At 40.8% G+C, this 27,305-nt stretch overlaps 2 protein-coding genes across 8 annotated transcripts in view; one reads left to right on the forward strand and one right to left on the reverse strand.

The window, feature by feature from the left end:
* LOC311445039 (acyl-coenzyme A synthetase ACSM4, mitochondrial-like) overlaps positions 1-27,305 on the reverse strand; it is a 184,677-nt gene that overhangs the window by 13,328 nt on the left and 144,044 nt on the right. For 3 of the 7 annotated variants that reach the window (XR_014698172.1, XR_014698173.1, XM_084536667.1), the window contains exon 1: positions 4,123-5,905. The exons of 2 other annotated variants lie outside the window; for them this stretch is intronic. The gene's annotated coding sequence lies outside the window, so the exon portion shown is untranslated. Of the gene's footprint in view, positions 1-4,122; positions 5,907-7,507; positions 7,694-8,046; positions 8,176-22,905; positions 22,974-24,079; positions 24,197-27,305 lie in introns of those variants that run through there. 2 more of the 7 variants (XM_084536670.1, XM_084536668.1) reach the window with 2 other exon arrangements.
* PDILT (protein disulfide isomerase like, testis expressed) lies at positions 219-26,741 on the forward strand. The gene is made up of 11 exons (XM_084536696.1): positions 219-439; positions 10,928-11,134; positions 13,939-14,072; positions 15,983-16,120; positions 16,688-16,798; positions 18,128-18,253; positions 19,199-19,396; positions 19,706-19,826; positions 21,181-21,362; positions 25,106-25,195; positions 26,620-26,741. The coding sequence occupies exons 1-11, from the start codon at positions 241-243 to the stop codon at positions 26,689-26,691; spliced, it is 1,578 nt and encodes a 525-aa protein (XP_084392822.1). The 5' UTR covers positions 219-240; the 3' UTR covers positions 26,692-26,741.

Here is a 27,305-nt window from a genome sequence, read left to right on the forward strand (position 1 = left end):
GAAACAATAAACCCATTGTCTCCACAGTTGATTTTCCAAACACTACTAGATATGAGGAAGTAATTAACTATATTAGGCTTCCAGTGGAAAGGTGCAGTTGGCTCCCCTGGTGGTAGACTTATCAACCTTATCAGCCCCTTAGTTTAGCTGATACAACAGCAGCCATTTGAGCAGCAAATACTGCTGCTTAGTGCTCCTTTACTCCTTTCTTTTTTGGTAACTGAGTAAAGGCAGAGCAAGATGAAGACACGTCCGTCTTTCTTTCTGCCACTATTACTTCTCACAGCTTTCCCAGCTATAGACAGCATAGGCCCAAATGAAACAAAAATAAAGAAAGTCAAGCTCCCCAGAATAAAAAAGGAAAACAATGTACTCCTGCTGAAAAAGAGCAACTTTGACAGAGCATTGAAGGAAACAAAGTACCTACTGGTGGAGTTCTGTGAGTATCATTTCTGCCATCTCTTACCCTGGTAGCTCTGCAGAGTACAGCTGATGCTGGGGCATCAAGGTACATTTGTTCTGCTGCTGCTTCGTCCTCCAGCAGTCCTTGTTTGATGTTCTCCATGTATCTATTTCTGACTATGGCTACAATCACTGATTGCTTTTTGGGGTGGTTAAATACCAGTCTGTTCTGTGAGACTGATATTGATACTAAGATGGGTCCACACACACGGAGTTGTGACTTGGCATTCTCTGCTTCCGTTATCTAATTTTGTAAGGATGTGGTTCACAGCAATGACGAGTGAGACTCCAAGTATTCAAAAATCAGAGATGGCTTTTCTTTCTTACATTTTCATCCATACCTTTTATTGAAGTTTTAGCAAGTTGGCATCTCGTGTCTGTATTTGGACTTCAGGGAATGGCTCTTTACATTATTTTAGTGACTCTAATTGTATTATATAGATCTGCAAGACTCTTTCCCTGAAATGAGCTTAGTTAGGTAAAGGCAGATTTGAGGTTTTTCTATTACATTCATGTTTGTTCCTCACGTGGAAGAAACTTAATGGGGTCTTTTGAGCAACTAACTTTGAGACTTAGGTCTGGCCATCGGAGTCTTATGGAAAGTGTATCACGAAAGAAAAAGACAAAAAGTATAGTGTTTGGCAGGGCTGGTTATCTGCTTGGCTTGGCTCACTGGTGGGCCGGTACTGGTACCAAGGCAACCACAGGAGGTAGGAGTGGGAGGATTGGGCCTCTGTGCAGTGACAGCTGGCTGCTAGATTGGCTTAGCTAGACTGAAACACTGACTTTAAGGCCATGGTAGGGTCTCTTTAAATTGCCAAAAAAATGTGTTGCCTCTCAAAAGCACAGTTCTGCACTCTGGCCAGTGCCTAGTTAAATATTCCCAAACCCATGCATCTGGAATGACAGGGGACAAGGAGAACCTGGCGCTGCATAGCATGGTTTCCTGATCAAAGTAGGCTGGCTGAGGTCACAGCTCTTCTGAGTTCCATTGCCAGTGTCCCTGATCTAGCCCGTATGATTCTGTACAGCTCTTTAGAGAGCAGATGTTACCATAGAGCAGATGCCACAGCAACCACTGTGGATTCAGCTAGAGCGGAATTGTTTTACAGTAACATATTTTCAAAGATAGAACAAATATTGATGCTGTAAATGCTGACTGTGCCCGGGTTTACCTGGGATCCTATGAGGACTACAGCCCTTTCATTAGTTTTCTGTTCCCACCATCCCAGCTCCAAACCTCTTGGGTTCCCAGTGCAGTCCCACAGCCCTGCAGTAAGATAATAAACTGACTAAAACTTTTTTAAACTAAAAAAGGGGAGATTTGGATTAGATGTGGTGAGGCACTGGCACAGGCTGCCTAGAGAAGCTATGGATGTTCTATCTCTGTAAGTGTTCGAGGCCAGGTTAGGCGAGGCCCTGGGCAAGCTGATCTAGTGGGTGACAGGGGGGTCGACCAAGATGGGCATCAAGGTCCCTTCTAAGCAAGCCCTTCTGTGATTCTTTGCAGAGATGGGGTGGCCCTGGTTTCTTCACTCTCCTGCAGCCCCCCTCCAGGCCACAATAGGGTTTAGGTGTTCAAAAGGGTTATGCAGCAAGCCTCATTCTCAGTGGGACTGCACAAGCCTGAAGGATAGCATTGGTTTTGCACCGAAAATTTTTCCAATGCATCTTTCCAGCTTGCTTCATACAACCCATCAGGGAGGCCAGTCTCACTCCACCCCTTCTCCACATCATCACTTACATTAATGTTGAATTTCAACACATGGCCTTACAATTGCACATCGACATACCTTGTGCCTAGTGCTTTGCTGGACTAGAAGTGATCATTCAGCCTGCAGCAGGACTGAAATCAAAATGCATGGAGAGACGACATATTTGATATTAAACGCCAGGCACTATGGTTGGTGTGGAGGGAGAGGTTACTGCAGTGGAGACTGGGAGCCTTATAAGAGACAGCAGTTTAACTAAAAATGATGTAAATCTCCAAGTAGAGACAGTTCAGCCAAACAAGCAAGGAAGGACATTACTTATGGCAAGAACTTTTTCTGATATAGGTTTAGTATGGGAGTTCATAATGATTATGGGCAACAGACTCCTCAATCTGCATAAGACAGCAAAAGCTTTGTGTCTGTTCCTCAGGCTTGGCCTTGCTTCACCCTGCGATTGACTGTGCCACATTCACTGAGCTCAGCACACACACCAACTCAGCCATAAATTATACAAACACCTTGCAAACTAGCATGCTCTGGAGGCAGGTAGGCATTTCAGACAGGCACATACAGAAAAAAAAAACAAACAAATCTACCCCGAATTTGAAATGGATTATTTGAAATTAAAGTAATATCCTAACTTTGCAGAAATACATTTAAGGAATTAATGAAACTAAAATGAACTTTGGATCATACCAAACATTTCATTAATCCCAAAAGTGCTACAAAACTTCAAATATGTTTTAGAATTTCTAGAACAATCACTCAGAAATGTATTAAAAGTGCTTAAATGACATGTTTCAAAGTGTTGAAATTTAGCAAGATTTTATTTAATTGTGCAGGGTTTAAAACTATTTGCCAAATTCACCCTGAAATTGTGAATTGCTTTGATCCCTCTAAAGACACAGTATTTTGGTGAAAAAATAATTATTCAGGAAAAAAACAAAACAAAACAAAAAAAGCCTTCGTCAAGCTCTATTCTCAAGCTTTGTAAGAGCCTGAAAAAACAGGTTCTCTTGTCCCTACTTCAGAATAGTTTGGGACCTCTCTTGCCCTCACAACTGGGTTTCTTCAGAACCAAGGGACAGAGACACCCTTCCTCTACACTCTGCACCTTCTGAGAAAGTCAGAAATGAAACACTGCTCCACAACCACACCTTGCACCAGTGATCCTCACTGCATTCTGGTTTGAATTCAAGGTCACCACATCTATCTGAAAGGCTTACTGAAAATTCATGGCTTGCCTTTCTAGCTACAAACCATAATGGCATCTACAGTCCCTGCAGAGAATTATGAAATCAATCACTAGACTGACAAGCTCCTCAGCTCAAGACACATTACATGGAAATCTTTGGCCTCAATCTCAGCAGCTCCTTTTGGAGACTTGCCACTGAACAGCCTCTGGGACAGTGAAAAATCATCCTGCACTGAGGCACTGCCCTGGGATGTGTGAAATGATGTTCAGCCCACGTTGCTGAACAAGCTGGCTTGTTTGCTGTAATTTCCATTGCCACAGCATGAGGAGTCTAAAGATGGGACATGCACATGAACAGAGAATCCATAAAGTACTTAAGTTTTATGCCCTACTCCTTAAAATAGGCTATGTAAACAATGTGAACCTGGAATCACTCGGGGAGCTGTGACAATGATAGACAAAGCAATAATCCCAAAGCCACACAGGAAATTTGTGAGGCTGCCAAGAATTAGTTTCAGAAATCCAGAATGAATACAAGGCCTGAGACCCTTCTCTTCTTGGCCTATTCTTAATCACTGAGATGTGGTAAGGGAATGCAAAGGAAACCTACAATTCACAGAAAGCGGGATTCATACCAAGATGGAATTAAGAGTGAACTCCAAATTTTGATCCAAAGCTCTAGGATCTGCCTTAGGTCTAGCTGTTAGGTGAAAACCCCAACCCTTTCCCTGCTGTATATCATTATCTACTTACCAGTCCCACAATATTTAATCAGGAAGGGCCTGCTCTGATGTCTTCTGCCCAGCGACTCCCAGACCCTCCTAATGCCCTTCAGCTCCACCCTCACTGTGTCGCATATCTGCCTTCTTTCAGGCAAGGTTCAATATAAAAGCATATGCTGATTCTCTGCCATGCAGGGTCAGTACTCTAGTGAGCTGAGCAAAGTACACTGGGCAAATACCCAACATGGAAAAAAAGTAACAATCCAGAAATCCAGCACTCTCCTGCCCTCACCCTGACTGCTTTTCGGCAACAAGAAAGTAACCGAAGGGGCAGCAGGAAGAAGGCAGGAGAGGCCAGAGGAACAGAGTTCCAGCTTCAATTTCCCTTTTTGTGAAGGAACAGAACAATGTCTGAAAACAACATGAGCAGCATGCAGCAGTGTGCTGAACAGTGCCTGTTCTCCTGGCCAAATGACACACCCTAGGTGCACCCAATCTTGAAGCTCACATGAAAGATGTCTCTCATTCTTCTGTAATCTATGGCACCTCCATTAATGTTACAGTGATCACTCACAGGCCTACTACCACAGGGAATACAGAGCACTTGCCACCAGCAGAAGGCAGATCATACGTCAGTGTTGCCTACATGGCAGAGTTTTACTATTTACACTATATGTTAACTGAATATAAACCCCTGCGGTGAATTGCATTGCAGAATATTGTTGCTTTTAAGTTTTTACTAACACACCTTTGAAATCAAGATAATTAACAAAAATCCCAAGCACTTCGATGAAAATAAGGCACCACAGGGAGGATGGACTGTGTACACTTATAAACGAACACTACAAATACTACTGTACACTACAACAAACTGTAACCATTTGAAGTCACAGATATAGAAGGAATAGTATAGCAATTGTGGCCAAGCACAGTCTGAACACAGTAAAACAACTGGCTTTCTAGGCTGCAAAACACATTAGTGGTTCACATTCAGTTCTTCTCCCAGACTATACTGATATTGGGGATCACACCAACACAGGTGCAGGACCTTGCACTTAGCCTCATTGAGCTTCATGAGGTTCACATCGGCCCCCTTCCATAGTCTGTCAAGGTCTCTCTGTGTGACAGTTGGCTCTAGTTTGCCTGTCTTATTTATCAGGGGGGTTACATTTTCTTTAGTCTGTAGTTTTATAACATTAGGACAAACATACAAGTGGTACAGCACTTGCACTTCTGCTTTGTTCTCTATGCACATTCCAATTTATTAAAAAAAAGGGTGACATTTACCTTTTCTAGCAGGTCTGTTACCCAGTGAGCCACCAGATCAACTGTAGGATCCCTGCGGCCTGTGAATGACAATCTATGCTGAGATAATGACATTTAATAGGCAGGATGGGGTGACTCAAAGACAAACACCTCCTTCTCAAGGCAAAAAAGCTGAAGGCGATGTTACTGAAAAATGAGAAATTGCTGCCTGTGTGTATATATAGTTCATGAAAAGGGAGATTTCTAGGAAGTAAGGGGAGCGTGACTGATGTTAAAATCAGTGTATATAGACCAGATGGTCAGCTTGCATAAAGCCAACATCCAAAGCATACCCACTCATGTGCTAAGAACCAATTCCAGCATATAGCAGTCTCCTCACCACATACGTCTGGTCTGGGTAAATGAAAACAGTTCAAAACCCTGAACAGTTACATCTTCTAACTAAGCTTCATACAGGAAACTCTTAATGAAGTGCAAAGGATACTGGGATGTGGGTGCCTCATTCCTGTAGGCTTTGTTGAAAATCTGTGTGTCCCTAGGAGTAAATTGTCTGAAAAGAGACAATTTGTTTATAAAATATGCTTATAAAAATAAGCAAGACAGTGGAAATACACATTGATGCAGGTACAAGAGTCATTAATGATGTTCTAGTTGTCTGCTGCAGACAATGATTAACATGTATTCCCTATGTAGATGTCTCTTATACATGCTTATTTTATTGAATGTTCTGAGTAAGGATTCAAATTTTAGAATGATCTTCAGTGTTTGCATACCAGAAGACCTCAAGCAAACTACAAACTGCAAACATTAAATTAGCTCAGCTTAAAAGTACAGAGGTCAACACAGGAGGTTATGGGCTGTGTTTTGCACTGTAGAATACTATGGTAACACTTTGAAGGTGAAATAAGAAAGTTTGCACCTGCAGCAAAATCAACATCGTGCTTCCACTCTAACATGTTAAACATAAAACCATTCTTCATCGCAGAGCTCTTCTACAGAGAAAATTATATATCTGTAGTGAAAACTGCAAAAGCAGCCTACGCAGGGAAAGATGAAAAGTAGGACTGCTGAAATGACTTTCTGACCATGCCAGAAACTAACAGCTAGGAAATCAGTATTTAGCATGACAATGAGCATATTCACAATGTCTGCAGCAATCACTAGACCATCGGTACAGATTGCCAAATGAAATTGGAGGCCATCAGCATTAGCTAAAGAAGAAGGAACTCATCACGCTTTCATGTATACTCTCTTGAAGAATGCTTTAGGGTCATTAAACACATTTATGTATCAGCAAAAATCTCTGTCCCTCTGCCCACATTTCAATGTATTTTAGTTCAGTATATTGCACTATGAAATAAAGTAGTGGCTTACTCAGGTTATATGCTTCTATGCATTCCAAGAGAAATACTCTCTAAATACAAGATTTCTAGTTCTCTCCCCACTTTTGTCATAACCTTTTGGTGTGGCTTTGGGCAAAATATACTCAGACTCTCTCTAAGACGGAGATGGTATGGGACAATACCCTGCCTTGTTCTTGATAGTGATGCAGTAATGCTTTAAGTTCATCAGGAAAACAGGACTGGTGCCTGACAAAATGTTTAGTATGCATAGAACACAAGTGCTGATGGCTTGAGCTGTAAAAATCAGCATTTTTGACAGTCTGATTAAAAATCTGTAGTGCCTTTCAGTTTTTCTGGTTTTGCTTTCAATGTGTGTGTGATTTCATGCTAACCTAGTTCTCTGTTCATGGAAAACAAAACTGACAAATTTTGAGCTGCTGACATACAAGACAGGTAAAATAAAAAAGTGCATTTAAATCCTCAAACACATAGACTTAGCTTAGAAAATGGAAAATATGGCAATCCTCCCACACCCAAAACCTTGTCTTTAGGGAATGAGGGTGTATGTAAGATTTGTTCTACATGACCTTTAGAGGGAGGCATTCTTACAGCAGTTTTTAAATGAAAGGAAACTGCGGTCATCAGGGAAGGTGCTGAAAAATGTGATTCTGTTCTTCAGCATTTGCTGTCTGAGCAAAGTGGCTGCAGAAATGGTGCTACAGACTCTCCCCTGCAAGTAATTTAAAAAGGTGGTTGGTTGCAGCTCAATTTTTATCAGAAAAAAAGTGTAGAAATTCAAGAGGATACCTCACAGTTGCTTTAGCACTCACAGTTCTGTAGACCATTTTTCATCTTCCCATGTCTGAGTCAAGGAGTTTGAGTTGTTCTCAGATGCTGGATAACGTATTTTCAGGATTTTCTTTGCTCATGCTCAAACTGTGCCAATCTGGTAAAATGTTCTTTTGGAGGTTCACATCTGTTTTGATGAGGACACTTCACAAAATAGCAATGACTGTGTGAGAGGGAATTCAGTGATGCTTCCAAAAAACAGATCAAAAACACTATCTAGGAAAATAATAATAAAAAGTTTAACAACCCCTTAAATTATGCTTCTCTACTTATAAGAAAAATAAAACTACTTATAGTGAAGACATTCTCTCACTGTTAGTATAATGCTGTTCCTGAGCTGATGACATTTCAAGAGCCTCTCTTTTCTGGCAGCTGTGGCACAGCACACTGGTACACAGTGTGTGTGTGTGTGTGTGTGTGTGTATGGGGGGGTGTTTACATGGGCGTTTCACCACCCAGGCACATCTTCCCTAGTGACCTTGCCACCATCTCTTTACCTTTCATCTGCCCTTGTATATGCTCTGCTGGCACCCAGCTCTCCTCGACTGTGGAGCCTGTGATCCCATGTTAGCCTCAGCATCTGCTTCCTCACCCCAACACCTGAAGCAATTGGTGCCAGTAAAAATCTGAAACAGAGGAAGCAAAACAAAACTCAAGAAAAGGCTCTAAATAAGAGAAGCAATGATTTCCTGCAACATCCAAGTGACTTGAAAAATAAAGCACCTGGGAAGCAAACAAAGAATGAGTGGAATAAAAAGGAATTGATGGAAAGCTGAAAAGGAGTCTAATCATTCGGGAAAGCCAGGGAAAGGTACGTGATGGATGTTTCCACATGCTTGCTGGGTAGCCAAGGAAACAGTTTTTATCTGTCTGATGAAGGCGGCTGCTCACTCAGTGAACTTGTCTCACAGTTATCAGGTTAATGGTACTCAGACTTCTGGTCTCTGAGTGCACTGCTTATTTTTTAGGGGATGGAGGCATGCACTTCTCCCAGTTCTGCCAGCAGCTACAAACTGCCAAGCTCTCATTATCTAACAACACTAGCAATGCTAATAGCTACCTGCAATTCTGCCTATTCAGGCCAGTTGGTGATGAGATCATTCTTAAAACATTTTTTTTTGTTGTTTGGAATTGAAATATTTCAGAGAAAAATGGATCCCCAAATCCCCCAGACAATCTATATGCATATCTAACACCCAGAAAGCCTGCTATTCCCTGCTTATTGGGAAGCCTCTAGGCACCATCAGCTTCTCTGTCTGAAATTCACCAACAATCTCTTTTGCACCTTCCCAGGAGAGTCCCACTTCACTGTGCAGTAAGTATCTGACCTTCCAAATTCCCCCCAGCTGTGGCAAAACAGCTATGCAACCCTAGGTTATTAGGGGAAAAAAAAGCCATTACATTGAAATTGCCTCTGGTATAAACCATTGCCTTGGAATTAGCTAGAAGGCTTGTGATCCCTAATTGCAATGTGGCTTCCTGCTCGCTATTCCAGCTGTACTCCATCCATAGCAACACACCCTCTCAAAAGACCCCACAGTTCTGCCTAACTGTTCTGTGCTCACCCTTTCTGTGAGGTTGTTATTTGTCAGCACTCTTAAATTGCACAGCAACTACCCCATGTTTTATTAGAGTCATTTTAAGGCTCAACAAGCACCGTCTCTAGAACCAGCAGTGGTTTTCTATGGTAGACATGTTGTGTCTCATGTTCACCAGTCAGAACTTCTATTAGGTATCGTGGTTTTCTGCAGTTTTATCTAGAGTATATCAAACTGAGCCAAGATGGAGATACTACTACATTGTTTTTTAGAGACAACATATTGCAAACTTGTTGGGAAAAACACTGATAAGAGCATTTTTATAATGAGGAAAAAGGAAATTGAAGTTAGGATAAAATCTCTTTAAAATCTCTGTAAAGTTGCAATAAAATTATTTGATGGAACAATAGCTTTATAGGCAACTAGAACACAATTTGCTTTGGACTGATGGGTTAAGGCTCATTTATTTTATTCAGAGAAGCACCTTCTATTCAACACCATTCTGAGTGGCCCCTGAACAGACACTAGCTTTTGTCCTGCTAACAAGAACCTCGTTTAGCACATTAACAGCTGGAGCTGCTGTTACCAACACTTAAGAGCTCTTGGCCAAGATGGGTTCAAGTGTAGAAGAATCTAGAAGGGTATATCTGGTTAATATATTGAGAAAATAACATTATTTAATACTACTCCTCATGCTCCTCCCTGTAGCAGTTGGTGAGAAGAAAATGATTGATGGCTGGGATTCAGAGCAAGGATAATGATGAATAATGGAAGAAATGTAAATGAGCTCTGAACTGGATTAGAGGTTTTTGTCTTTCTTTCATTTATTAGAATTCATACAGAAATGTTCATTCAATTCTTGGTTACAGTTGCACTCGGTAATGTCTTCATGAGGTAGGCTGTAGAGAAGTGCATTTGTAATTTTGTGAAAGAGCAACAGATAATTACCGTGTGAGATTTATGCTTTGGCACATAAGTGTGTAAGCATACATGTGAATGTAAATAATGTACACATACACACAAGAACACACAAATGTATGAAAACAAGACTGATTTTTTTCATTGGTTCCTATTTGAAAATTATAATGATGAAACTAAAATGTTTTTGCCAAATCTAAAGAAAATGGGCAAAACCAACAAGAAAGGGTATCTCAGTTTTACCAAAAGTTGCAAAAGTTGCAAAGCTGTAAAGCACCAGGCCTATACCACTTTACCTTTGAATGTGGAGCAGTGATACGTAACTAGCTGCTTTTCCCTTGTCCCTTCTTCATGTTGGTGTAACCTACAACTTCACAGCACAGCCTAGGATGGCCCACCTCCTTCCTCCAACTACAACTGCCATTCAAGCTATAGAAGGAGTGGCCCGCGGCCCCCAGAAACATCTGTTATTTTAGAACCACTGCCAGTCTGTGAGAGCATATTCTCTTATTCTCTCCTTCCCTCCTCCCTATCTGGATACAGTAGTTTCATCACTACACCAGTTTGCCTAAATGAAGTGCTTACAAAAACTGTATCTTATCAAAGAGTCTTAATGTGAGTAATATTTCATTCAGCTTTGAAATCCTTTCAAAGCATATTCAAACTACTTTTTTTTCTCCTAGTCTTCCCAACAGAAGACTGTTGCAATCCTGTTGGTATTTCACTGTAGCTGGTCCATGTACATGTCCAGTGATGAACAGTCAGAATCAACACAAAGAAGTAAAAATATAATTTCTCATTTACTTGAGTCATAAATGACCTTATTCAACCCTTCCAGCTACTACTTGACCCAACAATTTTCACTGGAAAGCTTCGTGCTGCACCTCGTGTAACCCATTCTCTTTTGTTTGACCCTTTCCAGATGTTTCTTTACCTCAAGCATCTCAGAATTTGTCTGAAGAATTTGCTGAGGCTGCACGACAGCTTAAAAAAGAAGCTCCAAGAATACAATTTGGCAAAATTGATGTCACAGACCAACACGATTTGAGAAAAGAATTTAACATTCGAGAGTTTCCGACTGTCAAATTTTTTGTGGATGGCAGCAGGAAAGATCCCATAGACTGCAAAGGTAAACTCTCTCATGCACTGATAGTGACTGGATGTACCCATCTGTTATGCTGCTGAGAAGTACAATACGACTGAACAGATAAAGAATATGCAAGGTGCCAAATTGTTTTTGCCCTGGTATTAAACATGCATTTACCTCTGTATCCGTTTAAGAAATTCAATTTGAATTCATCTTATAAGTTTATAATTAAATATGCTTTTCTATGTTTAGTTCACACAGTCAAACCCACCGCTGGCACAATTGTACTCAGGGCATAGAAACACCCCCAAAATGATGTATTCCCACATACTAGAACAAACATAAGTAAGTCACACCAAACAAGAACTTGATCCCAAACCTGCTTAGTTTGTTCTTCTAGTAGCTCACTGCAATTTTCACGGCTAGCATGACTGCAGAAGCAGACTGGAGCAATACACAGTATTTAACGATGAATTCTGAACTCATTAGGCTCCTTAATATGCAGCTATACTTCCTAAACCAAAGAAAAGAATTTTGCAGTGTAGCCATCAGAGGGAGCTCATTCGTGGCTCAGGAAAAAAACAATGGAATAATTTGAAATCTTTTGTGGGAAGTCATTAAGCAAAGACTTATTATTAAGCATTGGAATAGGACTGACTTGAGCAATCCTGGGAAATCCTGGCCTCATTAGAGCTTTTCTTTTACTGCAAACATATACATATTTTTCTCTCTTTTCCCCTTAAAATGGTAAATATTACAGAGTTGGCAAAAAATCATGACTTGGAAAATGGTCTGTTCATACTCTAAGTAGGTACTGTTGACTCACAAGTTTAATATAAATTAAAACAAAAAGGAGAATAAAGTTTGCCTCCTGAAACTGTACACAACTGTGTTTGGGTTTCTTAACTCCTGAGCCCCTGTGTCTGCTGCAGCTGAAAGCTGAACTTCTGTTAGAGGTGCAGATACATGAGAATGAAGTCTTTGATTATATATATATATAGGGTGGACTTGAAAACATCACTTGAACAGGTAAACCTACTTGTCAGGTATGTTTGTGAGAGCCAGTGAATACAAAGCACTGTAACACAAGATGCACACAGCCAATCTCTCAGTACAGAGCTGCAATGTAAGGGACACCTACAAGCAAGACGCCAGAAATTACGAAACTGGCTTCTGCCCTACAACTTGTATAAAATAACACTAACTGTTCAGAGCACATGTACTACCAATAATGACTTAAATTACACTCTGTTTACTTGCTGATTACGTGCAACACCTAGTAAAATCTCATCTACCAGGTATAACTTTTAAACCACTGAGAATCAGCAACTGAAAATGTTTAGCAACCACCCAAAGACTTCTTATACAAAACTCAAACTTCACCATGAAAGAAACTGCAGACCTTGCTTAAATCAAGAAATCCACTCAAGTACTTGATGGAAGAGAGCATTTTTGAACGATTGTCCTGACAACGGACACACAATGAGAGCCAAATTCTAGGCTTTGTAAAATCATCATTTACTTCATCTCCGAGGCTAGAATTTGCCAGAAGAAACAAACTACAGGCTGTTTAAAGCAACGCAATATAAAGACTAACCACATGAAAAATATGCTGAGAGGTTATATTGCTGACACAAGCTGCAGGAGCTCAACTCTGCATTTACACAGCAGAAGCCAAGCACTGGGTGGCCACTAGATACTGCTCTGTGCTTTTCTCTGCAGCTTAGACACTTTTAAGGCCAAACAGGCAGGCATCTGCTGGGGAAAAAAAAAAAAAAAAAAGTATTTTAAACTAGTTGCAGTGCAGCCTGCTGCAAAATGACTTGATGGCAGTAAAATGGTCTGACTCAATTTTGACCTTGTCATATCGCTAAAATGTACAGCACCAGGACTTGCATCTTTGATAATCCACTTGTGCTGTACATCTTTACTCTGGCACTTCACAGCATATGGACTTTTTTTTTTCATATACAGTTTTCATTAACCCTTTGTTAGGCTCTTGCTCTACTCCAACAAGGACACCATGCTCACAGAGATGAAGGCGCTACTTTATGGCTTAGAGTTTCATCTCCTGAGCCTCAATTTGTGGCTCCACTTCCCCTGAAAACACAATAGCTAGAAGCTATTTTTAAAGAGACTCACGATTCCTAAAATTCCTGAAAGCCTGAGGAGAATTTACCAAATAAACAAAGCGAGTATGAACTCAGTAAAACTAGCAGTAGTAATTTGGATCCCAAAAGATGGAAGTCTCCAGAATTAAATTACACCTTTGACAGATTTCAGCTTTGTTTCTCAAGTCTAAGCTGAAAAGTGAAGCTGCAATACCACAGGGGAATTTTAACGTGCCTCTGTACCTATCAGATCTTCTGCAGCACCAAAGGAACATTTTTGACACCTAATTTAATTGAACAGACAGTTCAATAAAATCTGCAATTGGCTTGAAGTCATTTTGGATTAAACCTCAGGTCGATAGCTGTTTATAACTTGCTATGATTTTGATTCTCTCGTGGACACATGAAATGCTGCAGAGCAGTTTTTCTGCTTTTCTTAATTTTCTCATCTCTATTCTCCACCTGTGATCAAGCAGTTAAGTGGACAGTCATGTGCAGATATCCCACAGAACAGTGTTCATTCACTGCTGATCTTCTAGAGCTGGTAATAATTAAAATGCTGGCTAAAACCTGAGGCTGGATTTAGATGCTCAAGTCCACTTTGAATCAACTTTATCTTCAGTCCATAGGAGTCCAAGTTCAGCATCTTTTTGCACCTCCACCACTTCTATCTTGATTGCTCAGAAATGTGTCATTCATTTTGACAGTTATTTCAATTCTCTTTTTCTTCCACAGGAGTCAGACAGGCCTCAGCCTTTATTACGTGGGTCAAAAGAAGAACAGGACCCAGCACAGTCTTAATCAACTCTACAGATCAGGCTGAAGCCATGATAAATGCTGACAATTTAGCAGTGATTGGCTTTTTTAAGGTAATTCACTGGAAAACTCAAAAGGCTGATTTCCATTCCAACTTTGGGATATGTTCTTTGCCATTGCCACCAAATTCCACATGTCCAAAAGACCCAAAACTTGCCTAAAAAACTTCCTGTGCACCTGCAGCCTCCTTGCTGGAGAGGCAGCACAGGAGGCAGGAAAAGTCCTTAATGTTGAGTAAGCACTGCATTGCAACAGCACTATTGTCACCAAAAATCCAAATCACAGCATCATATGAGTCTCTGCAAATAAAATTAACTCTGTCTCAGCCAAAACCATGGCACCTAATCACAGCATTTCTATTCAAAGACAGTGAGTGTAAAATCATAGACATGAATAGTTGCAGGCAGGCTGCTGTGGTGAAGGAATGTTCCCTTCATGCTCAAGTCCATAAAAAACACAGTAAATATTGTCAAATATGTTGCAGTGCCTTTTCTTCATCTTTCCATTTGATGATTTAAACAAAGTCAGTGAGACCAAGGGGAGTGGAACCAAGCTACACCAGTAACAAGTTAACTGTTTGTTTAGCTCCTGCCAGCTAAGCAATCTGTATGGATTGGAAGTCATAAAATATTACACTGTGTACGATCGAACTCTTGTAGTTCTGTTTCAGGCAAAATCTACTTTCCAAAGCATAATAAGGTTCTCAGGATTTGGGACTGAATAATACAGAACAACAGTCATAGCGTAAATATCAGCTGTCAAAGCATGCAGTCAAAAAGTCAGCAAAATAGGAATAGTTTTTTGCTGCTTTTTCAGTGTGTCCTTGAAGCCTTTATTACCTGAAACATTCAATCAACGCTCTAAAGAGACTTTTATTCTGGTAACTTTCTGCTCAGTTAAAAGCACAATGTCTGCACTCCTACCTGAACTGACAAGGTCCCAAATGCGCTGGCTACAGTGGAGAGACCATATTTCATGGATGAGGAGAACAGGATTCATTACCAAATTGCCCTATAGTAACAGAAGTGATGAACACATACAGCGTAACAGGACAAATTGGAAATACAGTGCCCAGAATTTTGCTTTGCAGCAATCTGCTTGCGGCCATGCCTGAAGGAGGGCAGTTTTCCAATGCTGGGCCGCATTAAGAAGCCCTTGCTATCACAGTGATGCTGGAGAACTTCCTGAAGCAGGCTGACAGCAGATAGTGCCTGCAGATGTGTGTTTGACTGGACTCCATGGTTTCACTTGGAGGCTGAAATGACAATAGATGATCATCAGTGTGAGCTACGGCATGTCAGAAATTTAGTGGGTGGAAGCTAACAAAATAATGTCTAAGTAAATAAAGAGCTGGATTTGGCCTTCTATTAGTCACAGATTGCTCACAAATATGAGTGCCAGAATGTATTGTGAGGTTTCAGCATATAAATTACTATTCAACTAGCATGAAATAATCGTCTGATTAAATCAAATCCAAATGAGCTGCTGCCTTTCATCATGCTTATTAACTGTTAGTTTGAGGGTGGACAGCACAGTGACTATTTGACAGATGTAGGAGCCAAGGTCCCTACTTTGAAGAGCCCTTGGTCGGAGCACCGAACACATCAGTCAGGTCCTCATGCAAGCAGGGAGCCCTCTCTGCAATCCACTGCACCCTGTCCATATGGGTCCCTCCACAGCTGTGCAGACAGGCTGCAGCAGGGGAGTAGCCATCCATGTTACCCTTCCCCAGCTGCTGAAGTCTCTGTACAGCGTGAATGCCAGCAGAGTGCAGGGCAGATGAGATGAGCACAGGAAGGACAAAGGGAACCATACACTCCCCCTGAATGTAATTATGGCAAGCTATACCCACTCTACACTGATCTTACTTCATACGCCTTTAGGGGCCTGCCTCACCTGTGGCTCTCACTCCTACACATCCTAGAAGGATACAGGTTTTAATAAATTCTCTATCTGGGACTAGGAACTTCACAATAACAGCATGGAAGTTTTCTGTGAGACTGCCAAAGATGTGCCAGAGATGCCTTTTGGGATGACAAGCAGAGAGGACGTCTGTGCTAACTATGGCATCCAAAAGAACACTCTTGTTGTATTTAAGAAGGTAGGAGTGCAAGCCTAGAAAGGTAAGGTGCAAAAAGCTGCTGTGGAAGTTTCAGGCTATAGACAGGCATTTTAGTATTTTTTTTTTAGGTTAAATAATTTCCTAGCTGAAATTCAACAGCTTACCCAGATCCCTATATTCTAAACCACCAATTATTAAGTCACCTCTTTTCCTTTGAGTTGCTTTTGGTCAGGAATCTTCCAATCCACATCAGAAGAAGTGGCCAACAAGAACAAATACACAGCAAATACACAACATTTAGGCTACAAAGTAATCAGACCAAGGACATCTGAAGTGGATGTGTCACAGACAGCATGTTTAGATATAGTAAAGTTCTCTTAGTCTATTAAGATTACTGTGCAAATTAAAACTGTCAGCTGTATCTTGAATTTTTGTAATCTATGAATTTTTGTAAGCTATGACATTTATTTTACAAGTTACAGAATTTAAGTTACTGAAGGTAATAAAACATCAAAGCTGAGAACAACAGTATTTTAGATTATAATCAGTACCTTTGTTCCTATAGTCGATAAAGCCAACAACCTCAAATTTCACTATTTATCCAAGGGAAAACCTGTGCATAATGAAGTGCTTGAAGATGACAGACAGAACAAACTGGATCTTACAAGGCTAATCAAAACCTTTACTTTGGATTTGGTCACTGAATATAATCTTGAGGTACGTTGTTTTTTTCACTGCATTAACAAAAGCCACAGGAGAAGAACAGCCAGTAACATTTCACATCAACCTATGAGAAACCTCCCTATATTTCTTTTTTTGTTTTGTTTTGTTTTGTTTGTTTGTTTGTTTTTAGGCTATTACACTGCTACAGGCAGCATGTTATGAAATTGCCTATATGCCTTGACAAGTTAGTACCTGCAGTAGAAAGGGTATTTGGCTATCAAACCATATGCTTTTCCTCACTTACTGCAACCTTTCACTTGCTGTACCTCTTACATTATAGTGAAGAAAGGGTGGAGAGGTGTGGGGGGAAGACCCCTGCCCCCCAGTGTAAAGCCTCCATATAAGAATTCAGGGGAGAGGGAAGAGTGCTGTCTCTCTTCCTAACAACAGCTGTTATTGTGAATGCTCTTTGAGCAGCGACTGTCTGCAGAGGAACGCATACAGAAAACAACTTAAGGAGCTCATCTGCTCCTTAGTGTTTGAGACTTTTGTTTGACTAGGCCAGCCCTAAACAGATCTAGAAACACCAGCAGAATCCAACATGCAGCTCTTGGTCAAACCCAGCCCAGAGGATGCATCCCTCTAGCAAGATGTTTCCTGGAGACAGGGAATGTCTGGTCAAGCTGTGAACCACTTGGACATAGAAATACCTCCATCCTGCGGAGCCAGCACAATGCCCTGGGCTTTGTAGCAGCTGGGATGGGTGGGTGGGTGAAAGGTCAGTCTCTAGCCTGGCTCCAGCCCTTCCACTCCCATGCAGCAACCCAGTCCTCTGGGCTAAGACAAAGGAGAAAAATTGCAAGTAGGAGGGGAAAGACATGGAAATATCTGTTTGCATGAGGAAGTATCCCCTTGACTGATCATGGTGTGGCATGAGAAAGGGAAGCTTTGTCCAGAAAAGGAGATGTAGGCTGCTGATGCCACCCAGAAGTGAAGGCAGTGCCCCTGTCAGGTCTAGCTGCTGCAGCTGGGCCTCCCTGGGTAATGCTGCCTTTCACTTTCAGCACATCTTCAACATTAATTCTTCAGCATGTGTTACACAGGAGGTCAGACTACAAGGTAACAGCCGCTTCTGACTGTAAAATCTATGAATAACGATGAGTTTTTTCCTGGAATATAGAAAACACTCAGCAGCTGCTGATTCTTCTCACTCTATCTTCTCTAAAACAATGAAAGAAATCTCAGGGTTATAGAAATGATTGGGAACAGGGCCTTAAGAAGTAAAATTTGCAATAGCAGAGCTGAATGACACTGGTACTCTGAGCCTCTGATTCACCGTTCTGCTTAAAAAGAATGGAACAGATGTTGATTCTTGTTTCCCAGACATCTGTGAAGATTTTTGATGTCCCTGTCGAAAATCACATCCTGCTGTTCATCCCAACGAACTCAAAGACATTCAATGTGACTTATGAAAACTACAAGTCTGCTGCTATGGAATTTAGAGGGAAGGTTTGTAATAATGAATCCTGCTTTGCAAATACAAATGCCAAAAATCAATGGAAAAACACTCACGAATGTTGTTGCTAAAATTACTTTGCTGTCAGCCTGTCTCTTAAGTCTATCAATCCCTTTAAAAGTTTCAGCAACTATTTTTCAGCTTGGGCCCTTAACAAAATGATTTGACAAATTCAAAGAATATTTTTCACTTCATAATGATTCTTTAAAATACAAAGATCACAGAAACCAACACTGATTCCAGCTGCTCCCAATAAACCTGACTCTGATTTTATGCACACAACTTCTTCCAACCAAAGATAGTTTCAGCAAGCTTCTGGCAATTTCTGCCAGCACCAGGCAACACCATGAAGACTGCAGGGTATTGCCTGAAGCCAAAGCTAAAATCAGGTAGAAAGCCTGAGAAATATTGCAAAGCACCTGTATAGCCTTGTCTGTAACACACAAGTGTCTGCAAACATCTATAGGCAGTCACAGACGAGTATTTCAGTTTCAGTTTTCACTGTGCTCATACTCCTGCTCTAAGTATGTTAAAGACTGAAGAATGATCATTTGTCTTACAAACAACACACGAGTATTTAAATAGACACATGCACTACATGTGTTTCAGCTCTTTTGTCCTGTGAAGATTTATTAAGAATGGCAATAAGAGCTTTGAGCGGTAATTCAGAAGCGTTACTAAAATAAGCGGTGGCAAACCAGTATGAAAGGAAAGAAGGAAAATATCTGTTCCTTTTGGTTGCTTTAGCATTTATTAACATGGATCAAGGTATGATAAAGTTCACAGAGCTGCTGCTTGTTGGACTGAGATCAAAAATGGTTCTACACAGTTGCTTGTATTTAAGGTTAGGGTCTAACCCACTGCCAACCCGTTTCTCTAAATGGTTATACCAAAGGTGGAAGACTCAACCAGATGCCTGACTCTTTCTTTATTATCAGATAACATTTGTCTTGGTGAATACTAATGAAACCAGGAATGGACGAGTTTTTGAGTATTTTCGCATCAGGGACATTGATGTTCCCGCTGTGAGAATCCTAAACCTGACAAGCAATGCGAAGTACAAAATGCCTGCAGATGAGGTGACTTTGGAGAACCTAAGACATTTTTGCCAGAGCTACCTAGATGGAAAAGCAAAGGTATGTTCATTACTAATGAGATGAGATAAAAGGAGACTTTCAGACAGTCTACTATGTCTCTATTCAAGAGAGGGACAAACAATTCTAACCATCAACTATGCATAGGTGCAAGACAGCAGTTCCCCACTCAAGGGAGAGCAGGGAGTAGTGTGTGAAGGCTGGATAGGACATAGAGATATCAAAAAAATAACATACAGTAATGGTGGACATGAGTTAGAGAAAGGTCCCAGTGGTCTCACATAAACTTATCCTGGAGTAAAGTTTCTCAATGTTCCTTGCACTTTCACATCAGTGTTTGTTTCTGCTTAGATACATCTCTCCAGTGAAGAAATCACAGAGGACTGGGACAAGATGCCAGTCAAAGTGCTTGTTGGGAAGAATTTCAACAGGATTGTCTTCAATAAGACCATGACTGTGTTTGTCATGTTTTGTAAGTGCCACTGTTTTATTCAAACATTAAGTTGCTTTAACATGATCAGTTGGAAATGAAAAAAGAAAGCTCATGCTTACAGACCAAACTAATCTTTGCACTTTAAAGAAGTCATGCTTAACAAATTTTTGGTGTCTGGTGAAAGCATTAAATACTTTTTTTTTCATATCTATGAAAATGCTGCAATACCTTGATGACATAGGGTTGCACTGAGTAACACTGGATCCCTTAAATAAATATTTGTCAAGGCAATATCAAATCTCAGTGTTGAAAGAAAATGACACTAGAATGTCACGCTTTACAATGGAACATTATAACACACACAGTATGAGTCAGTCTGTCTTCCAAGGACAGAGGGAGAATTAAGTAAGGTTGTCTGGTTATAATGCTCTACCATTAAATCCCGAAGAGGAGTTGCTAGATTAAGAAATCAAACTCCTTTTCCTCCTCTGTCTGCAAGGGAAGCAGTTTTCCCTGCTTGACCTTTCCCTGCAAGAAACCACTGCCCTCTACTGTACCAGCTGGTAGGGTTAGTTTGTGTCCTAATTAGTTTGGCAGAGCAAACATACAGCATTTACAAAAATACAACATTAAATATAACATTAACAGAAATTCTTAAATGTAGCACAGTCCTGTAATCCTTGTTGTTGCAGCAGCCATTTTGTCCACTCAAGGTCACGTTGCAGTACCACGAACAAGCAAGCTGCCATAATAGTGATGTAGGCAGGCACCAAACCACGTCCTCTAGAAATGAAAGGCTGGTAAATGGGATGTAGCATTTTCAGGAAAGTGTCCCAAAAGTTTTAATTCCATCCAAACTGAGTATGACCACTCCTCTTATGACTGAAGGACTGTGATCATGTATGTTACCTAATGGCATGCTGGATTTGCCTTTTTGCTAACCTGGCATGTGTGCAGTGCAAAACACCACCATACCTCTAACTCCTTCTTTCAGTACAACTACAGCGTAATTTCTGGACACAGTTACTTTCAGTATGTGTGAAGCATTTTGTGCTTCTGACAAGTACCTCATCATGGAAATGATCCAAGTCTTATTTGGGCTGCGCTGCTTCTCTGGCACTCCTCGTCAACAAAGTCATATGACAAGTGTTTTGTGTTTGTTATAGTCATGAAAGGCTAAAAAGAGTTAAAGCAGTGCTACTGCCAGAAGTGCATTAGAGAAGCAGCTAGTTATCCATACACAGAAACTCATGAAGGGAAGGTAGTTTCAAGTGGAGACTGACCACAAGTTTACAATTCAAAACCCTGTTAACTCTTATGGGCTGAAGTGGGTACCACTTAGCATGCCAGCACGTGCCCTTCCACCAGACTGTTTTTCCTTTTACATCTGCAGATGCCCCTTGGTCCCATGACTGCAGAAAACTCCTGCCAATCTGGGATGAACTAGGAGAGAAATATCAAAATCGCAAAGACATAATCATTGCAAAGATAGATGTCACAGCAAATGACATCCTGTCAGTTGTGTTGGATCGCTATCCCTTCTTCAGACTGTTTCCTGCTGGAGCCGATTACCAGGTGAGAAGCTTTAGGGGAAGAACGGGATGGCACAGCTGCACACTGAGGGGTGGGTGGCTGGGTGGGCGCACACAGATCACAGTGAACAAACACGTGAGAAAGCTGTCCTTTAAGCAAGAAGGCTTTGCTGCATATCTACACAAAACTGAATTCTTTGCTGACAAGACCCTGATTTAGAGGGGAAACCCTTCTACTTTCTGCTAAGTGTGAGGCTGCGGCAAGAACCCATGCACCATTTCCCATTGCAGACCTATGAAGTCATTACTGCTCATATTCTACTGTTCAACAACCTGTAGTCTGCCTGATGGGTTCTAGCAACGGTCTCAGCTTGGAGAAAACTTACAGCTCGCCTCCTCACCATTGCAAGAGATGTACAGTCTCTGAACTACTGGGTCTGTTGTTTCTGGAGCAAGTATGACTATAACCTCAATAATACTGGCATCCCTCTTGTTATATCCTCTATACTTTCACAAAACCCAGATCTCAAATTTTTCTCCTATGCAGTTATGCCAGTAGTTTTATTTCATTCAGCCTCAATAGGGTTTTTTTGTTATCAAGACTAATGATCTTTAGAATATGCTACCTAATGCATCAGCTATGCTACAGAGTAATCAGAAGATGCCACAGCTGAAAAAGAAAAATATTAGACAAAGTTACATTCCTCCAACTACAAAGATAATCTAATTAAGAAGAAAATATGTCTGCAGCCAAAATAAATTACATTCTAAGACGCTGCCATAATTAAGACATTACTAAGCTTTTCATTTTTCTTCTTAGTCCCAAACTTAAATTGAATTCTAAGACATTTGCCCATGTCCTCATTTAATCTTTTAGGGAGAGATTTTGCTCTCAGATGTGCATGCACAGCTTCTAATGAATTGAACTGTAGTCCTGCACACTTGCACCATGCTTAGTCTTTGCACAGAAAAGCAGAAACCCATTAAATGCTCATAATAAATGCCAGTTTGTCAAAAAATATCAGTAACGACTTTAACTATTAAGGGATAGTTTCACACTTAAAATACCCTAAAACTAAAGTGCGTTTGAAATCTGAAGCTCCCCCTTGGCTACCAGGCTTTTAGGCCAGTTCCTGTGGCTTTGGAGAATTTAGCCTGCACTTGACTGCCCGTGCAGGTGCCTGCAGTGGCTGACCCATGCGTTCTGTCCTCTTTCTTACTGCACTGTATGAGCTGCTGGCCGCAGGCAATCAGAGATGAGCAGGGACATGCTCAAGCCATTAACACAAAGGCACTGCAACAGCTCAGCCACTTCCTACTCAACCAGCAGTTACACAGGGAATTCTTCCGAGTACACCTGTACTTTTCCAGAAGTTAACCAAGGCCAGGGTGCAGGATACAAATGCAATATCCCAATGGGCCAAGACTCAAGAGTTGTCCTGTGTTTCACACTGTATTGTCACTGCCCCAAATTTACAACCCCTACTTCCTTGCTCTGGCAATGAACAGAGCAATGGAAGAGGCTGGGAGCCCAAGAGAAACTAGTATGTGCAGGAGGAAGAAAAAGAGAAACAGGAAATACATACAGTCCACCACCACCTGGTACAGCCTTGATTTCACACAGGCATCTTCTCTAGCTGTCTGTATTTTGCTACTGTTGGAAAAAAAAAAAAACAACACATGAGCTTTGTAATATCCTCTACTGATCCTTCACATTGTTTAAAGACTAAGGATGGATTAGTGCAGAAGCAGGTAGAATTCTAAAGATGGAATAACTATTAGAAGACTCTGCAAAGCACAGATTCAATGCAAATTAAGGAGTGTGAACTGGCTCCTGATAAACCACTGGAAATGTGGCTAACATAACATGACCCATAGCTCATTTCTAGACTGGGTTATCATGTTCTCTGGCTACAAGAGCCCCCCTTACACCTCCTTAAAGGCAAAGCCATGGGCAGAACACAGTGCTACAGAGTAACTTGTGAGCACTCTCACCTGATGAGACCAGATCAGAAACCACCCTCCTCCAGGCAGAAGCATCTGCTTGGTCTCCAAGCTATGACCAGCCTGCTTTCTAGTGGAGCGCTACTCCTTAGTCTAAGAAAAGGGCAGTTTCTTCTGAAGTTAAAGACAAGTCACCCTCTTATTTTCAGTGGATGCAAAACTAGATGGCTGACTTTCTTTTTTTTTTTTAAAAAAAAAAAAACAGGAGCCACCTAGGGTTAACTGGAGTTAAGTGGAGCTTGATGAACTCAGACACCTATATAGCTGGGCATTTACACATATGTCCACTTTTCCAAATTACCAACTCAGTGGTCCTATGTTTTTTTCATTCTCACTCCATTTAATAACCATTGGTTTCAGTATGAGGATGTTGAGCCTAACAGCTATTTATATCAATAGCCTACATAGCTATGGATATACAAAATTTTTGATGTCAAAAGCAAAAATCAACTTTCTCAGTGCGACAAAAAAGTTTACTCCTCCCCCATGGAACAATTAAATTTAGCACTTGGCTGTACACTGGGGAAGAGTTATAGTCAGAGCTGGAGAATGAGGGAGTAAATCCGATGAGTTACATCAAGGAAGGAGTGACCAGGCATCATCTGAGCTCCATCTGTGAAGCAGATGAACAACTCACCCACTGTGTCATCTACTCCAAACGTGAGAGAAAAACATGCAGTTTTTCTGGCAGATTTTAAGATGATTCTATTTGTTTCTATGGTTGAAGTGAGAAAAATAGCATTTACATACACTTACGCACTGATTGCTCTAACGGGAAGTGTTGACACATCCTCAGGTACCAGGGCAGGGATCAGCTGCTTCTCTGGCTTTACAGGTCTTTGGTCTGAGAAATTGCTATTCCTGCCGTCAGAACTGATGAAAATCAAGATTCATCAGGGAGTATTAATTGCCTCTAGAGGAATCAAATAATATTACTCAAGAAAGATAAGTTTGTAAACAAAAAATAACCTCAAGGCTGCAAAACATTTTATTACAAGAGAATATCTTACTGCACAGGGAGTATTAAAACTGTGTATACATCCAGTGAGTTCACCAGAGAATGGAGGTGTTTTCTTTATAGTCCTTTGAACTTACATCAGGCATAATAGCAACTAGGATAAAGTAACGTAGCATTACTGGTCTCCATGGGAGTAAGTCAGCTTACCCCCAAGTGAGAATGGGCATCTGCCCATTTCTAAATATAGTCAGCTAACAGCAGTCAATTCCCAATGTCACACACATGAGCTTCTATACATTTTTATTGAAAGACTTGTGCAAAATCCTTTCAGACTTCCAGAGAACAGTATTTGAAAAAAATCTTTAAAATACAGTAATGGTGCTCAGACTTACTTAGTGTTTCTTCCCTAAACTTTTTTGTAAGAAAATTTTCAATAAATCTCCAATTTAAGATGAAGTATAAGAAAATTAATATCTCTGTTCATCTTCCTCCTGTTCTTACTGAACATTCAAGCTGTGGAACAGGTGGTACTTCTGGACTGTGTATTTTAAAACTGCTTCAGGATTTTGAGTTTCCATCAAAATCTTTATACAACTTCTAATGTCATGGCTGGAACCGTGAAAGACTCTGCTCTTCAAATAGCTTGGAAATGTTTAACTGCTTTAACCCTGTCCTCACTTTTTATTTAAATAAGTAAAAGCTGAGCACCAAAGTCTAGAGCGTGGGCAATCTGAAACACTGAAATCCTTCAGCTTATTAGGTTGTTATTTCCAGCATTTTGTGTAGAAAGTTAAATGCTTTCCTAATCTTCAAACTCTTTGCAGGAAGTGGCCTATGCTGGGGAGCATACCTTGGCGGCATTTTCTGAATTCTTAGAAGAACAAATCAAGACAAAGGCAGAAACAGGAGAAAAGGTAGGTGTTTGATCCTGACAATGACTGATCTGCCATGAGATCCAAGGCATGTTCACGCCCTATATGGCCCAACCTAAGGGGCAATAGCATATCCCACGTGTAAGGGCTTCAGCTCTTGCGCACGTCAATGCTCAGATGGTTCTTATGAGCTCTCAGCCAGTTTCAAGCATACCAGCTTGGCAGGATCACGTTAGCTGCAGTCAGACAGGCATACACCCACTCACATCCTTGTTTTCATCACACAGAAAGCTCTTCTCCCACTACTCATGGTACCCCTGAGCCACTACATTAACACTGTACCACAAGGCAGGAAGGAACTTGCACCTTGAACAGTGTAAGCAAAACTTTGCCAGGATTTTAGCTGGAAAAAAACTCCACAAAATTGGTGTCAGCTACAGCTGGACTGGTTCTAACATCCACGATTATCTCATCGTGCTGCATTTAGCATGGTGTCCCATCTTCATTAAACAATGGCACAACTGAGACAGACATTGCCCCCTCTCTTGGCCATCTGGTTAGGACAGCTGCCCAGTTCCTCAGCTCTCATCTCCTGTCAGACCAGCTGAGCAATAGCTGTCTCAGATCACACCCATCATTGATTCAGTCCTGCCTTTACTGCTCAACTAGGTGCTTACCGACAGAGAGAGGTGACAGAACCAGAAGTCTGCAGTGCAGGATCAGACATCTGACTCTGCCCAGTCACTGTACACTTCCACTTCACAATACCCCAAGCCTAAGTTTGGTGTCTGCCTCTGTTGCATGTTCAGTGATGATATGTCTGCAACAGATCTGTTGAATTCCCCCCCAAGTCTTACGTACAATGTTACAGAGCTGCGTATATTCTGTCATCTCTTCTTCACATTTTATTTTGCATTAAAGCATAAGTAAAAAAGCCCACTTGTGAAACACTATCCAGAAAGCATGCTTTGTGTAGTAAAACGGGTAGACAGCTGACATTTGCTCATCTCTTTGTATTCTCCATCCTTACTAGACACCCTCCAAGCTTTCCCGGAAGAGTGCAGTATCAGACCTTTTGCAATACTGTGCTTGATGTGAAGTCTCCTGTTGGAGTAACTTCCTCCTGACCTCAGAGTATTCCCAGACAGGACAAATGAGAAGGTAGTGTCTTCTGTAGTATGCCCATTATCTTACCACATGAAGTTTCCACGTTCATATTAAAACTTCACACAAAACCTCATCTATACTTCTTCATAAACCAGTCTCTGGTGTGAAAACAAAACACGTTTTTATCAACAGCAGCACTACTTCTTACATCATTTACATGCCCTCATGTTCCTCGGTTGAAATGATGAAAACACATTTCATATCTTAATTTTTTTTTGAAAGTAAAGAATTACAAAAGCAATTATCTTTGTGAACACGAGTAATAAACAGCTTTGCTCTTGCATTTGCTTTTTCAAAAGGATCCTTCAGGAGGAAGCAAAGAGGATCTCAGCCAGAAAGAGACTGTAATAACAGAGAAAGAAGAACTTTAAGAGTACAGAGAAAAAGAAAAATTCTGAGGATTGTGGGGAATCCTTCCTGGAAGGAATTCATTGCAAGAATGAATCATCTCAAGTGAACACAAAGCTGGACCAAAAAATAAAAGTGAAGACTTCACTATCAGTTGCTTATTGTGTGATCTCTCTTCTGAACCCAGTTTTACTAGTAGTTTTATTAGGATCAGTTGTCTTCGGTTCTTAAAATATTATTAATTTTGCCTAAATAATACTTTTACTATTAGTATAACTGCTTCTCATTTAGAAAAGTGTATGTGCCATGGTTGGTGAATCAATATATAATACTATTCTTGTTGAACAAAAAATGTAGCAGGTTTGCAAACAGCTAATCTCCTTTTAAAACAATAGGGCTGTGACAGGGTAAACTGGAAAGCAACTGCTCCTTGAAGCTAGAGGCTGTGCACAAAGTGGCACCAGTGGGCAGTTTGTGTTTATTTTGCTCATTATCAAGCAGCAGAAAATGGAGAAATTATAATAAAATTTAATTCCAGTAAGAAAACCACTATACCTAATACACAAAGTCACTGGTATGATTCACGTTTCAGTTAGGAGAGGTCCCCTTACCACCCCATGCAAGTTACACAACTGCA

Source organism: Aythya ferina (assembly GCF_964211825.1).
Source record: "Aythya ferina genome assembly, chromosome: 15".
NCBI lineage: Eukaryota > Metazoa > Chordata > Aves > Anseriformes > Anatidae > Aythya > Aythya ferina.

Coding starts and splice junctions, on each gene's coding strand:
- PDILT (XM_084536696.1), top strand. CDS start 241: ATGAAGACACGTCCGTCTTTCTTTCTGCCACTATTACTTCTCACAGCT. Junction 11,135..13,938: donor AGATCCCATAGACTGCAAAG/GTAAACTCTCTC, acceptor TTTCTTCCACAG/GAGTCAGACAGGCCTCAGCC. Junction 19,397..19,705: donor ACCTAGATGGAAAAGCAAAG/GTATGTTCATTA, acceptor GTTTCTGCTTAG/ATACATCTCTCCAGTGAAGA.